The following is a 15,347-nucleotide window of genomic DNA, read 5'->3' as shown; positions in this document are numbered from 1 at the left end:
TGTTGACTCCCTCCACCATGAATGTTGATGAAGATAGACACAAAGTGCTGGAGTAACTCAGCGGGCCAGGCAGCAACTCTGCAGAAAAAGGATGGGTGATGTTTTGGGTCTGGACCCTTCTTCAGTCTGGGGTGAAGCCCTGTTGATGAAGACAGATTCATGGATCTCTGATTTATCCCTCCTGAAGTCAACAATCCTTGGTCATGCGTATGCCCCTGTCCCACTTAGGAAACCTGAACGGAAACCTCTGGAGACTTTGCGCCCCACCCAAGGTTTCCGTGCGGTTCCCGGAGGTTTTTGTCAGTCTCCCCACCTGCTTCCACAACCTGCAACCTCCAGCAACCACCTGCAACCTCCGGGAACTGCACGGAAACCTTGGGTGGGGCGCAAAGTCTCCAGAGGTTTCCGTTCAGGTTTCCTAAGTGGGACATGGGCATAACGTTGAGAAGAAGATTTTAATTGAATTTACAGTCTCCCTCCTGTGCTCTTTGTTACCCGTTATTCCTCCAACGAGGATGGTATCATCAGCGAGTTTAAATATGGCATTGGACCATTGCCTGGCCACACAGGCATGAGACACATAGAGTAGAGTAGGGGACTAAGCACACAGCCTTGAGCTGCTCCAGTACTGATGTTTATCGAAGAAGGCAATTCGTACAGATTGTCATCTGCCGATGGAGAAGTCGAGCACCCAATTACATCAGGATGAGCAGAGATGATGTTCTCTGAGTTCGATGCAACCTGGGACACCTAAGGATCACTAGCTCCTAACTTTAGTCAATAGACCAGGGTTTCCATTTTCATAATTCCAATCTCCATATTTGCATCCATTTAAAAAAAAAAGTGTTTTCCCATGGATTTTTGTACCTAGCCAAATACAAACCTGGCTTTGAACTGGCCGACTTTTTAAAAGTAATCTTTATTAAAAAAAGTTATCTTAACAATTTTTTTCAAATAATTTAAAGGTACTGCTGATGTAAGTTGATTAAAACAGCTGAAAATAAGTTTTAATTGTAAAACAAATGTGTATTAGATCACAATGCCAAACAATGACGCATGTGTAACTCGATTGTAAATGAATGGACTACAATTACAATTAAGATTGTTAGTTTCTTTGGTAAATTAAAGTGAAAATTGCATTCTAAAACTTCCAAAGCATGCGAGTTATTATCATTGTAATTGACAGAATCTGCACATTTTCGTGTTCTGTTCAAAGGCCTGCGTATAGGGAACGAGTTACCAGATGTAGTTGAGGTAGATACTATTACTATATACTATCACAGTATTATTTTTGTGGTACTTCTCCTTTTACCTAAGATACGTAACTTGGAATTCATAACTATTAGTAACAGGAAAGAATATTTGCACCTATGTCATGTAAACACAAAAGGCAGCATCTCTGGACAACATGGATAGTGGAATGAATGGAATGACATAGGTAAAAAAAGGGAAGCGGTCCCGAAGGGAGGATTTAGGGAGTTGGGAGGAGAGTTAAGGAAAAGGACCAAAAAGGTAACAATCTCAGGATTACTGCCTGTGCCACGCGACAGTGAGAGTAGGAATGGAGCGAGGTGGAGGATAAATGCGTGGCTGAAAGACTGGTGCAGAGGGCAGGGATTCAAGTTTCTGGATCATTGGGACCTCTTTTGGGGAAGGTGGGACCTGTACAGAAAGGATGGGTTGCACTTGAACCCAAGGGGGACCAATATCCTGGCGGGGAAATTTGCAAAGGCTACTGGGGAGAGTTTAAACTAGAATGGTTGGGGCGAGGGACTCAAATAGCGAAAGCTAGTAGACAGAATGGGTGGCAGGAAGCAGAAAAGGGAAGCACTTGGGCACAAGAGGAGAAAGAAAAAAAGGAAATAAACAGAGAATAAGAGGCGGGGGGGTTCTTAAATGTGCATATTTTAATGCTAGGAGCATTGTAAGAAAGGTGGATGAGCTTAGAGTCTGGATAGACACCTGGAAGTATGATGTTGTGGCGATCAGTGAAACATGGTTGCAGGAGGGCTGTGATTGGAAACTAAATATTCCAGGATTTCGTTGCTTCAGGTGTGATAGAATTGGAGGGGCAAGAGGTGGAGGTGTTGCATTACTAGTCAGGGAAGATATTACAGCAGTGCTTTGGCAGGATAGATTGGAGGGCTCATCTAGGGAGGCTATTTGGGTGGAACTGAGAAGTGGGAAAGGTGTAGCAACACTAATAGGGGTGTATTATAGATCGCCAAATGGGGATCGAGAATTAGAAGAGCAAATATGTAAGGAGATAGCAGATATTAGTATTAAGCACAAAGTAGTGATTGTGGGAGATTTCAATTTTCCACACATAGACTGGGAAACACATTCGGTAAATGGGCAGGATGGTTTGGAGTTTGTAAAATGTGTGCAGGATAGTTTTTTGCAGCAATACATAGAGGTACCTACTAGAGGAGGGGCAGTGTAGGACCTCCTGTTAGGAAATGAGACGGGACAGGTGGCGGAGGTATGCGTTGGGGAGCACTTCGGGTCCAGTGATCACAATACCATTAGTTTCAATATAATTATGGAGAGGGTCAGAACTGGACCTAGGGTTGAGATTTTTGATTGGAGAAAGGCTAACTTTGAGGAGATGTGAAATAATTTAAAAGGAGTGAACTGGGACATTTTGTTTTATGGGAAGGATGTAGAAGAGAAATGGAGGACATTTAAAGGGGACATTTTAAGAGTACAGAATCTTTGTGTTCCTGTTCGGTTGAAAGGAAACAGTAAAAATTGGAAAGAGCCCTGATTTTCAAGGGAAATTGGACATCTTGTTCGGAAAAAGAGGGAGATCTACAATAATTATAGGCAGCATGAAGTAAATGAGGTGCTTGAGGAGTATAAGGAATGTAAAAAGAATCTTAAGAAAGAAATTAGAAAAGCTAAAAGAAGATATGAGGTTGCTTTGGCAAGTAAGGTGAAAGTCAATCCAAAGGGTTTCTACAGCTATATTAATAGCAAAAGGATAACAAGGGATAAAATTGGTCCATTGCAGAGACAGAGTGGACAGCTATCTGCAGAACCAAAAGAGATGGGGGAGCTATTGAACAATTTCTTTTCGTCGGTATTCACCAAGGAGAATGATATGACACTCTCTAGAATTTAGAAGATTGAGAGGGGATCTTATAGAAACTTACAAAATTCTTAAGGGGTTGGACAGGCTAGATGCAGGAAGATTGTTCCCGATGTTGGGGAAGTCCAGGACAAGGGGTCACAGCTTAAGGATAAGGGGGAAATCCTTTAAAACCGAGATGAGAAGAACTTTTTTCACACAGAGAGTGGTGAATCTCTGGAACTCTCTGCCACAGAGGGTAGTTGAGGCCAGTTCATTGGCTATATTTAAGAGGGAGTTAGATGTGGCCCTTGTGGCTAAGGGGATCAGGGGGTATGGAAAGAAGGCAGGTACGGGATACTGAGTTGGATGATCAGCCATGATCATATTGAATGGCGGTGCATGCTCGAAGGGCCGAATGGCCTACTCCTGCACCTAATTTCTATGTTTCTATGTTTCTATATTGAATTATGTAAGGTAATGGAAACTAGTAGAGTAGCTATGGATACTATGAGTTTCAAAGTAAAAGAAGTACTGACACTTTTGAAAAATATAAAAGTGGATAAGTCTCCAGGTCCTGACAGGATATTCCCTAGGACATTGAGGGAAGTTAGTGCAGAAATAGCCGGGGCTATGACAGAAATATTTCAGATGTCATTAGAAACGGGAATAGTCCCCGAGGATTGGCGTACTGCGCATGTTGTTCCATTGTTTAAAAAGGGTTCTAAGAGTAAACCTAGCAATTATAGGCTTGTTAGTTTGACTTCAGTGGTGGGAAAACTAATGGAAAAGATACTTAGAGATAATATATATAAGCATCTGGATAAACAGGATCTGTTTAGGAACAGTCAACATGGATTTGTGCCTGGAAGGTCATGTTTGACTAATCTTCTTGAATTTTTTGAAGAGGTTACTAGGGAAATTGACGAGGGTAAAGCAGTGGATGTTGTCTATATGGACTTTAGTAAGGCCTTTGACAAGGTTCCTCATGGAAGGTTGGTTAAGAAGGTTCAACTGTTGGGTATAAATGCAGGAGTAGCAAGATGGATTCAACAGTGGCTGAATGGGAGAAGCCAGAGGGTAATGGTGGATGGTTGTTTGTCGGGTTGGAGGCAGGTGACTAGTGGGGTTCCTCAGGGATCGGTGTTGGGTCCTTTGTTGTGTGGCATGTACATCAATGATCTGGATGAAGGTGTGGTAAATTGGATTAGTAAGTATGCAGATGATACCAAGATAGGGGGTGTTGTGGATAATAAAGAGGATTCCCAAAGTCTACAGAGTGATTTAGACCATTTGGAAGAATGGGCTGAAAGATGGCAGATGGAGTTTAATGCTGATAAATGTGAGGTGCTACACTTTGGCAGGACAAATCAAAATAGGACTACATGGTAAATGATAGGGAATTGAAGAATACAGTTGAACAGAGGGATCTGGGAATAACCATGCATAGTTCCTTGAAGGTGGAATTTCATGTAGATAGGGTGGTAAAGAAAGCTTTTGGTATGCTAGCCTTTATAAATCAGAGCATTGAGTATAGAAGCTGGGATGTAATGTTACAATTGTACAAGGCATTGGTGAGACCAAATCTGGAGTATGGTGTACAATTTTGGTCGCCAATTATAGGAAGGATGTCAACAAAATAGAGAGAGTACAGAGGAGATTTACTAGAATGTTGCCTGGGTTTCAACAACTAAGTTACAGAGAAAGGTTGAATAATTTAGGTCTTTATTCTCTGGAGTGCAGAAGGTTAAGGGGGGACTTGATAGAGGTCTATAAAATGATGAGAGGGATAGACAGAGTTGATGTGGATCAGCTTTTCCCTTTGAGAATAGGGAAGATTCAAACAAGAGGACATGACTTCAGAATTAAGGGACAGAAGTTTAGGGGTAACATGAGGAGGAACTTCTTTACTCAGAGAGTGGTAGCGGTGTGGAATGAGCTTACAGTGGAAGTGGTGGAGGCAGGTTCGTTGGTATCATTTAAAAATAAATTGGATAGGCATATGGATGAGAAGGGTATGGAGGGTTATGGTATGAGTGCAGGCATGTGGGACTAAGGGAAACAAGTTGTTCGGCACGGACTTGTAGGGCCGAGATGGCCTGTTTCCGTGCTGTAATTGTTATATGGTTATATGGATAGACAGAGTTGACATGGATAAGCTTTTCCCATTGAGAGTAGGGACAATTCAAACAAGGGGACATGATTTGAAGAATGAAGGGACAAAGGTTTAGGGGTAACATGAGGGGGAACTTCTTTACTCAGAGAGTGGTAGCTGTGTGGAATGAGCTTCCAGTGGAAGTGGTGGAGGCAGGTTCAATTTTATCTTCAAAATATATTGGATAGGTATATGGACGGGAAAGGAATGGAGGGTTATGTTCTGAGTGCAGATAGATGGGACTAGGTGAGAGTAAGTGTTCAGCGCAGACTAGAAGGGCCAAGATGGCTTGTTTCCATGCTGTAATTGTTATATGGTTATATGGTTATAACTCAGTGAGTCAGACAGAATCTCTGAAAAACATGGATAGGTGACATTGTGGGTCAGGACCCTTCTTCAGACTTTGGTGAAGAAAGGTCCCGACCCAAAATGACACCTCTCCATGCGCTCCAGAGATGCTGCCTGATCCACAAAGTTATTCCAGCACTTTGTGCCCTTCTGTGTAATCCAGCATCTGCATTTCCTTAGTTCTACAAGAATATTTCCGGGTTACAACCCATCTCCACGGCTACTAACAAAATAGTGTAATCCAGAAATAATCACAAATGTTAACAGCTGATAGTAGATTGAATTGGTCAGTCTTTACCCCAAGCAGAACCCAAAAGTACTTTATTGCACAATGGTATGTTTTTTTTTGCTTATAATATCAATAAATAACAAGTAATGTGTGTGTTGGCGAACCCGTATTGTTTTAACATATAGTGAGCAACAGGTTTCTGGCAATGAAAAACACAAAATGCTGGAGTAACTCAATGGGTCGGGCAGCATCCCTGGAGACCAAAGATCCTAGAGGAGCTCCTCTATAATCTTTGCTGGAGACTGTAGACACTTCTGTCAAGTTTTTGCAACCATGTTGTATTTGTGGCATCCTCGTATCAGAAATGATGCATAACTTCTCTTCCGGTGTTTCTGTCAAATTGTTGATCTGACAAAGAATAGACAGTACTCTCATTTTGTTTTGTTTTTATCTCTGTGTAGAAGAACTACTATGCAGTGACTGCTGCAAATCGATTGAAGAAACTGAGCGATTCTGGGGCTTTGGGGCCTGTGGATGTGTGAGCTGCATTGACTGAACCCGTTGCACCTTCCCTTTTCAGTCAGGACACTACTCATTGTGATTTGCCTCAACCTTGTTGAACCACCTTTACTTATCCCTTCCAGTAAAACACAATATGGTTTAGGTTTAGAAAAATGTGTTTGGGTAAAAATGGTACAGACTCATAAAAATGTACGCCCATCATTTTGGTTTATTTATCCTTCCACCAAGAGTGTGGCAGTCTGATTTGATTGTAGTTAATTTAGTCAATCTCATTATTTATATTCATTTGCTGCCAGTTTAAAAAAAATGTAACTAGGCTTTTATTCATTAATGATGTGTATTTATCATTTTAAAGCATCCAAAAAGAAGCACAAGGGACAGTAAATGATCCCAACCAGCATGAGCTTTCACGCCCTTTGCACTGAAATGTCAGGCTGGTGAAACTGTGAATTAAATGAGTCAATTAAGGTTTCAAAATGTTTTTGTCTTAATCCTCTCCAGATCTGAAAAACTCTTAATCAGATAGAATGTAAAATAAACTTTCAAAGGTCTAATTGGTTCTATTTTGGCCTCCAGCCTGCAGTTGAATGTAATAGTACTGGTTGACTGCCACCCTTTTGTGACATCTCCTTGGTTTCCACATCTACTGTTTTACAGCCAAAACCATGTACTGGATATTTTGCAGGTGCCCAGCTCTCAACCTCATTACCAGAGAGCTGAATAGAGCACTGTAAATTTTAATTTGATGTTTTACTATGATATTTTGGCCTGAGTTTAACTGTGACCTGAACCAACATTGACATTTCAACAGGTTGCCAAATAACCAGTGTAATCTTCAAGAGAAAGATCACCGAGACACATTGAGTATCCACGTTAATTAGGCCCGTTACCATCAACATTTGGAACTTTAATTCTTAAAGTAAACAGGCAAATTAAGACAGGCAAATGCAATGAAGTAGAAGACAATTTGTGGCACAGCAGGTAGTGCCGCTGCCTGACAGCGCCAGAGACCCGGGTTCTATCCTGACCTTGAGTGCTGTCAGAATGGAGTTTGCATGCTCCCCCTGTGACCACGTGGGTTTCCTTCGGGTGCTCCGGTTTCCTCCCACATCTTCAAGATGTGCAGGTTTATAGGTTAATTGGGCCTCTGTAACTTGCCCTGAGTTTGTCGGGAGTGAATGAGAAAGTGGGATAACATAGAACTAGTGTGAAGGGTTGGTCAATGGTAGATGTGGAATCGGTGGGCCGAATGGTCTGTTTCCAGGCTGTATAACTAAACTAAACTGGTAATCAAAAAAAAAGCACTTGGCCAGGTACACGGATAGGATAGGTTTAGAGGGATATGGGCCAGGTGGGACTTGTGTCTGGCAGTTAGATAGAGCTCTAGGGGCTAGTGGAGTCAAGGGATATGGGGAGAAGGCAGGCAGTGGTTATTGATGGGGGACGATCAGCCATGATCACAATGAATGGCGGTGCTGGCTCGAAGGACCGAATGGCCTCCTCCTGCACCTATTTTCTATGTTTCTATGTGTAGATGGGGAAAGTTGGTCAGCTCAGATAATTTTGGCCGAAGGGCCTGTTTTCACACTGTATAACTCTGATTGCTGCATGACTATGACTCTTTGACAATAGATTCAGGATATTAAGAATGAACTTTTGTCACCACCAGTCAAAGTTCTGTCACCACACCAGAAACCAAAATGTGTGAAGAAATGTTTTTACCTTCTAATAACAGTTCACTCGCCTTCTTTAACCCAATGCAATTTAAACAAAAGCACGAGATCATTAACATCATGGTTACAAGTGTGCAATGACACAGGTATTCCAAACAAACCAAATTGTTTTCCCTCCAGCCATTCGGGAGTTTAAATTTAAGTGAAGTTCTCTGCCTGATGCAATCAAGGCGAGAAAAAACACATCACTTCATCCCTCCTGAAAGAGGAGCAGTTCTTCTGATACTGTGTTCAGAGATGCCTGAACATAATGAGAATTTGAATTACAATTTTCTAGGAATGGGTAGGGGCAGGGTGCACTGGAGCAGCCTCCACTACAATGTATGCATATGCATTATTGCAATTCCACTGTTGTTGATGTTTGGTCAGATGCAAACCACACTCGCTATTTAACATTCGTTTTCTTGGTGAAGTACAGTTGTTTCATAAGATTATAAGATCATGTGATAGGAATAGAATTAGACCATTCGGCCCATCAAGTCTACTCCACCATTCAATCATGGCTGATCTACCTCTCCCTCCTAACCCCATTCTCTTACCTTCTCCCTATAATCTCTGACACCCATACTAATCAAGAATCTCTCTCTCTCTGCGTTAAATATATCCACCAACGGCCTCCACACCCTTCTGTGGCAAAGAATTCCACAGATTCACCACTCCCTGACTAAATAAATTCCTCCTAATTTCCTTCCTAAAAGAACATCCTTTAATTCTGAGACTATGATCTCTAGTCCGAGACTCTCCCACTAGTGGAAACATCCTCTCTACATCCACTCTATCCAAGCCTTTCACAATTCTGTGCGTTTCAATGAGGTCCCTCCTCATCCTTCTTCCAGCGAGTACAGGCCCAGCACTGTCAAACACTCATCATAGGTTAACCTACTGATTCCTGAAATCATTCTCTGCTTGAAGGTTAACATGCGGTCGTCCCCAGCAAATCGCTATTCATGTTACATCTGCTAAACAGAAGCAGGGGTTTCCCCATTGAGAGCAATCAGACAACAGACAAGAGATAAGATTAACAGACTGTGGAACTTCACTGACAGCCTGTTGCACGCTGGTAATGGCCAAGTATAAGGAAGCACCTTCCCTCATAGGGAGAAAGTGTACACTTCAAGGACAAAGCTGAAAGCACAAATATTTTCAGTTAACTTTCAACAAAATGAAATACTCAAGATTTTTTTATTTATCTTGGTCACCTTGGTAACCTGGGCACCAATGGCCAACATTTACAGTAGATCCATTATTGATTTTAAATGAAGTGCCCTGCTATTATCTAAATGGTGGCCAACTAGGAAAAGGGGAGATGCAGTGAGACCTGGGTGTCATGGTACACCAGTCATTGAAAGTAGGCATGCAGGTGCAGCAGGCAATGAAGAAAGCGAATGGTATGTTAGCTTTCATAGCAAAAGGATTTGAGTATAGGAGCAGGGAGGTTCTACTGCAGTTGTACAGGGTCTTGGTGAGACCACACCTGGAGTATTGCGTACAGTTTTGGTCTCCAAATCTGAGGAAGGACATTATTGCCATAGAGGGAGTGCAGAGAAGGTTCACCAGACTGATTCCTGGGATGTCAGGACTGTCTTATGAAGAAAGACTGGATAGACTTGGTTTATACTCTCTAGAATTTAGGAGATTGAGAGGGGATCTTATAGAAACTTACAAAATTCTTAAGGGGTTGGACAGGCTAGATGCAGGAAGATTGCTCCCGATGTTAGGGAAGTCCAGGACAAGGGGTCACAGCTTAAGGATAAGGGGTTTATCCTTTAAAACCGAGATGAGAAGAACTTTTTTCACACAGAGAGTGGTGAATCTCTGGAACTCTCTGCCGCAGAGGGTAGTCGAGGCCAGTTCATTGGCTATATTTAAGAGGGAGTTAGCTGTGGCCCTTGTGGCTAAGGGGATCAGAGGGTATGGAGAGAAGGCAGGTACGGGATACTGAGTTGGATGATCAGCCATGATCATATTGAATGGCGGTGCAGGCTCGAAGGGCCGAATGGCCTACTCCTGCACCTAATTTCTATGTTTCTATGTTTCTAAATGATTTTTGAGGACATTTAAGAATCATCCACATTGGTAGAACTCGTCAGATATAATGAATGAATGAATGAATGAATATAACTTTAATTGTCATTCAGGTATACACATAGACACAGTGCACATTGAACGAAATTTCGTTGCATTGACTCTTCAAAGTAGCAGCAGAATATAACATTTATATCAGGCGATCAGTAAAAGTGCTTAGTGTGCCCATAAAAAGTGCTTCATGTGCATAGTTCTGTAAAATAGATATATAGGAAAGTTTTTAAAAGTGGCAATGTATAAGAAAGTTCTAGCATCGGTTTGATTGTGAGTTCAATAGTCTTATGGCCTGGGGGATGAAGCTGTTGCAGAACCTGGTTGTCCCGCTCTTCATGCTGCGGTACCTCCTCCCAGAGTTCAGCAGTGTAAACAGTCCATATTGTGGGTGTGTGGGGGCTCTGGTAATGCCCTTAGCTCTAATCAGACAGCGTTTGTAACCAATGTCCATGATGGAAGGAAGAGAAGTCCCAATGATTTTTTCCGCTGTCCTCACCACTCTCTGAAGGCACTTCCAGTCCGCAGCTGTACAGCTGCCGCACCACATAGAGATGCAGCTGGTCATGACTGATTCAATGGTGCTTCTGTAGAATGTGTTGAGGATGGGAGGGTGGAGGTGTGATCTTCTCATCCTGCGGAGGAAGTACAACCGCTGCTGTGCCCGTTTTACCAGAGATGTAATGTTTGTAGTCCAAGTTAAGGTATCCGTTATATGCACTCCCAGGAACTTGATGCTTTTCACCTGCTCCACTGCTAAGTTGTTGATGCACAGCGGAGTGTGACTGGGCTGATTTTTCTTTCTGAAGTCGACGACAATCTCCTTGGTTTTGTCCACATTTAGGAGAAGGTAATATAAGCCAGTGCAGGTGAGAATGGTAGATATTCTTTCTTGAAGAACATTAATGAACCAGATGTGTTTAATTTAACTACACAACACAAATAAAATAATAGAGTAAAACTCAACAAAACCTATATAGAGCATAGTACAGCAGAGGAATGGGCCAAGACCAACTGTATCTGTTTGGATATAATCCATATCCCTCCACTCCCTGAAAATCCATGTGCCTATCCAGAAGTTTTTAAAATGCTACTCTCATGCCCACCTCCACCACCACCTCCGGCAGCACGTTCCAGACATTTAGAAACATAGAAACATAGAAAATAGGTGCAGGAGGAGGCCATTCGGCCCTTCAAGCCAGCACCGCCATTCATTGTGATCATGGCTGATCATCCCCAATCAGTACCCCGTTCCTGCCTTCTCTCCATATCCCTTGACTCCACTATCCCCTAGAGCTCTATCTAACTCTCTCTTAAATCCATCCAGTGACTTGGCCTCCACTGCCCTCTGTTGCAGGAAATTCCATAAATTCACAACTCTCTGGGTGAAAACGTTTTTTCTCACCTCAGTCTTAAATGACCTCCTCTTTATTCTAAGTATGTGGTCCCTGGTTCTCGACTCGCCCAACATTAGGAAAATTTTTCCTGCATCTAGCTTGTCCAGTCCTTTTATAATTTAATATGTTTCTATAAGATCCGCCCTCATCCTTCTAAACTTACCATCCTCTGTGTAAATAAAATTGCCCCGCACATCTCCTTTAAACTTTGCCCCTCTATCCTTGATGTTATGCCCTGCAGTATTTAATATTTCTATCCTGGGAAAAATACTCTGACTGTCTATCCTATTTATGTCGCTCATAATTTTATATTTCTCCAACATATCCCCTCAATCTCCGGCATTCCAGAGAAAAGTAACCAAGTGTGTCCAACTTCTTCCCTAATTCTAAATAGTCCCTAATCCAGATTCAGATTCAGATTCAGATTCAATTTTAATTGTCATTGTCAGTGTACAGTACAGAGACAACAATCATTATTCTGATAAATCTCCTCTCCATCCTTCACAAAGACTCCACATCCTTCCTATAATGCACCAACCAGAAATTCACTGTCCTAACCTCATCAATCACCTTTGTCACTTTCTCAAAAAACTCGGTAAAGTTAGTAACACCATGCTGACGGTCCCTAATTAACCCATTCTCTTTCAAATAGTAGTAATTCCTATTTCATAGAATCCTCTGCAATAGCTTCCCTATTACTGACGCAAGGCTCACTGGCCTATAATCCCCTGGATTATCTCTACTTCCCTTCTTATACAAAGGAACATTATTCATGCTCCAGTCCTCCGGGGCTTCATCAATGGTTAGAGAAGATGGTTACAGAGGATCTGAAAAACCTGGGATACATCCCATCAAACTCTGGGATATAATAACCATATAACAATTACAGCACGGAAACAGGCCATCTCGGCCCTACAAGTCCGTGCCGAACAACTTTTTCCCTTAGTCCTACCTGCCTGCACTATATACCATAACCCTCCAATCCCTTCTCATCCATACGCCTATCCAATTTACTTTTAAATTATACCAACGAACCTGCCGACACCACTTCCACTGGTAGCTCATTCCACACCACTACCACTCTCTGAGTAAAGAAGTTCCCCCTCATGTTACCCCTAAACTTCTGTCCCTTAATTCCACCTTATTGCTCTTCAAGAGCCTCAACACGTTTTTAATCTCAAACCACCCATGCATGTTAGCATTCTCCACACTGATCAAACTCTCCTCCATGCCTTCTCCCTCGTGAAAACAAATACAAAGTACTTGTTTAGTACCTCACCTACATATCTTGACTCCAAGCTCAAACTCTCTCCTTGTACCGTATATTTTAATTTAATTTAGATCTTGCTATTCAATTGAATGTTCTAGAGAGGTTTGGGACGATGGCACTCAAGTGGTGTGGTATGATCATATTTCTTTTTTTTTCAATGTTTTATTTGACACAACAAAACAAAAAAGAGAAAGAAAAAAAAAGAAACAAAAGGCAACAGAAAAAATCCGCCAGACAGAACAGTATTGGTGCAATCCACTTGGTGCTACACAGTCGGGCATTGCAAGAGCACAGGACTACATCACTACAGATAATATGAAATTATGAAATTATTGGTCTTTGAGATGGTTGATAAATGGTTCCCAAACACTTAAAAAGTTGTTGGGTGCCTTGGAGTTGTAGAAACATATGATCATATTTCTGGTCGGTTATTTTAAATTCATTATACAACCAAGTTATTTCTATTCCAAGTAACAACAAAGACTTTCCTTCACAAAACATTTCTGTTCCCCTCAATTTGCAAAATAAATTACACTTCCTGTATTATATTTTGTTTCTAATTTAAACTGAAACAAGCAAATTAAGTTGTAACAATGTTTTCAAAGCTCCTGTAACATGATACGTTGTTAGTGAAGAGCAATTGGCTTGAAATACAATATTTTGACGTTCCACTTTAATCTCACTGTATTTTCACTGAGGATTATCTGATTATTTTTGACTCTTGTAAGCCCTATTGAGTGTGTGGGCATTAATACAGTTGTTCAAATGTTATCATCTTACAGTTTCTCATTTGCAGCCTTTTTGAAACCATGATAATCAAATGTTTAGCTCTTTAAGTGCTGAACAATTTGGCAAATTTCATATAAATTGTGGTAACTAGAAGCTACTCGATATATTTATTTTGTGTGTTGAAGCATGATGTATGCATTGTGTAAGATGCTCAAAAGTGACAGCTGTGGTTTATGGCAAATATCTGCTTAGATTAGTGGAGCATTAGCAAAGTTAGATTGATAATGTCTGTTCACTGTGTGAATCGCAGAGTAACTACTGCATAGTATTATCTGATTTATCTGCAGTTTGCTATTATCTGATTTGATTTGTAGCATGCAAAAGAAATCTTTTCACTGTACCATGGTACACATGACAGTAACAAACCTAAACTGAACTAAATAGAGGAGTGTAGGTTGAGTTAAAGGCCTGTCCCACTTACGTGTCCTTGGCACACAAATTACACGACCTCGTGGTCGCGTTGAGCCGCAACGGTCCTGTGAAGGTCGTGCGCGACTTCATTCGAAGGCACAGCCGTCTGGAGCGCGTGACGTCGTTTGAAGATGGACACAAAGCTGGAGTAACTCAGCGGGACCGGCTGCATCTCTGGAGAGAAGGAATGGGTGATGTTTCGTGTCGAGACCCTTCTTCAATCTGAAAGAAGGGTCTTGACCCGAAACATCACCCATTGCTTCTCTCCAGAGATGCTACCGGTCCCGCTGAGTTACTCCAGCATTTTGTGTCTTCATTTTCTTGGCCCCGCTCTGGGAGTTGTAGTGGGGGCGGATCCGGACCACAATGGCCGTGAGCCTCAGGCCGAGTTCGGCGATCGTTTACCCGCTTCTGCTGCTGTTGAAGGTGAGACGTTGCGTCGCGCCAGGGTCTTGGGCCTGTCCCACTTTGGCCGTCAGTTCCGCGACAGGCCGTTGGCGCGCGAAGATTTCGTTCGCTACAAAGATTTCGGAGCCCCGCGCGTAATGTCGTGCACAACTACATACCCCTCCGCGCTTCTCAGTGGGACCGGCCCCGCGTGGCCATATGATGCCGTGCGCCTCAACGCGGCCACGAGGTCGTGTAATTTGCATGCCAAGGACACGTAAGTGGGACAGGCTCTTTAGTGTCCAAGGAGTTGAAAAGCTGTGGATAGGTTTATTTTTTAACATTTACATCATTCTTTCAATTGCACCAGAAAAATAAATAGGCTGAAGCCAAACCATGGTACCAAGTTACATAATTTCCACTAAATATCTTCTAAACATGGATAATGCTGCTTGCCTGAGTTGAGAAACTGGAGTGTGTGGTCTTTACCTTCCCTGAAGGCCTGGCTGTCAACAGATAACTATCTGGGGCAACATATCACACTGGAAGTGAAGTACAGCCGTGCTGCTTTTTATCATAGTTGAAATGCTGATGGTGTTTAATAATTGGCAGCACTGACTGTGCAATCCCTTTAGGATGTACTGGTGTTGGCTTTCATGACTTCTAAATGTCACTTCAACATTGACCCTCATTGTAAAGTGCCCTTTATGTCTTCATGCATAATGGAATTTGCAAATGTATGCATTTCTAAGCCATATGAGGCGTTGTTTTCTTGTGAATGAGCCAAGCTTTTTACAGTTCTAAATAAAGCCCCTATGTTTGTACGTGAAACGGTGCTGTTTGTAACCAAATCCTTTATTCCCCCCCCCCCCCCCACCGCGATTCATTCTGCGATATATAAGATAAGATTTCATTACAAAACATGACTGATTTTACTGGAATAACAAAGACCACTGGCTA

General features: G+C 42.1%; 1 protein-coding gene across 8 annotated transcripts in view; it reads left to right on the top strand.

Annotated features, from left to right (window-relative positions):
- Positions 1–6,801, top strand: part of mylk4b (myosin light chain kinase family, member 4b) — a 188,002-nt gene extending 181,201 nt beyond the window's left edge. For 7 of the 8 annotated variants that reach the window (XR_008725129.1, XM_055651777.1, XM_055651743.1 and 4 more), the window contains one exon: positions 6,264–6,801. Coding sequence is in view for 5 of the 8 variants with exons in the window: in XM_055651777.1 (XP_055507752.1) it covers positions 6,264–6,344 (81 nt within the window). In the remaining 3 variants the exon portion in view is untranslated. The remainder of the gene's footprint in view (positions 1–6,263) is intronic. The other variant, XM_055651752.1, reaches the window with a different exon arrangement.
- Positions 6,802–15,347: the final 8,546 nt, after the last annotated feature.

Source organism: Leucoraja erinacea, chromosome 2, assembly GCF_028641065.1.
Source record: "Leucoraja erinacea ecotype New England chromosome 2, Leri_hhj_1, whole genome shotgun sequence".
Taxonomy (NCBI): Eukaryota; Metazoa; Chordata; class Chondrichthyes; order Rajiformes; family Rajidae; genus Leucoraja; species Leucoraja erinaceus.
This window is presented reverse-complemented; position numbering and strand designations above follow the sequence as displayed.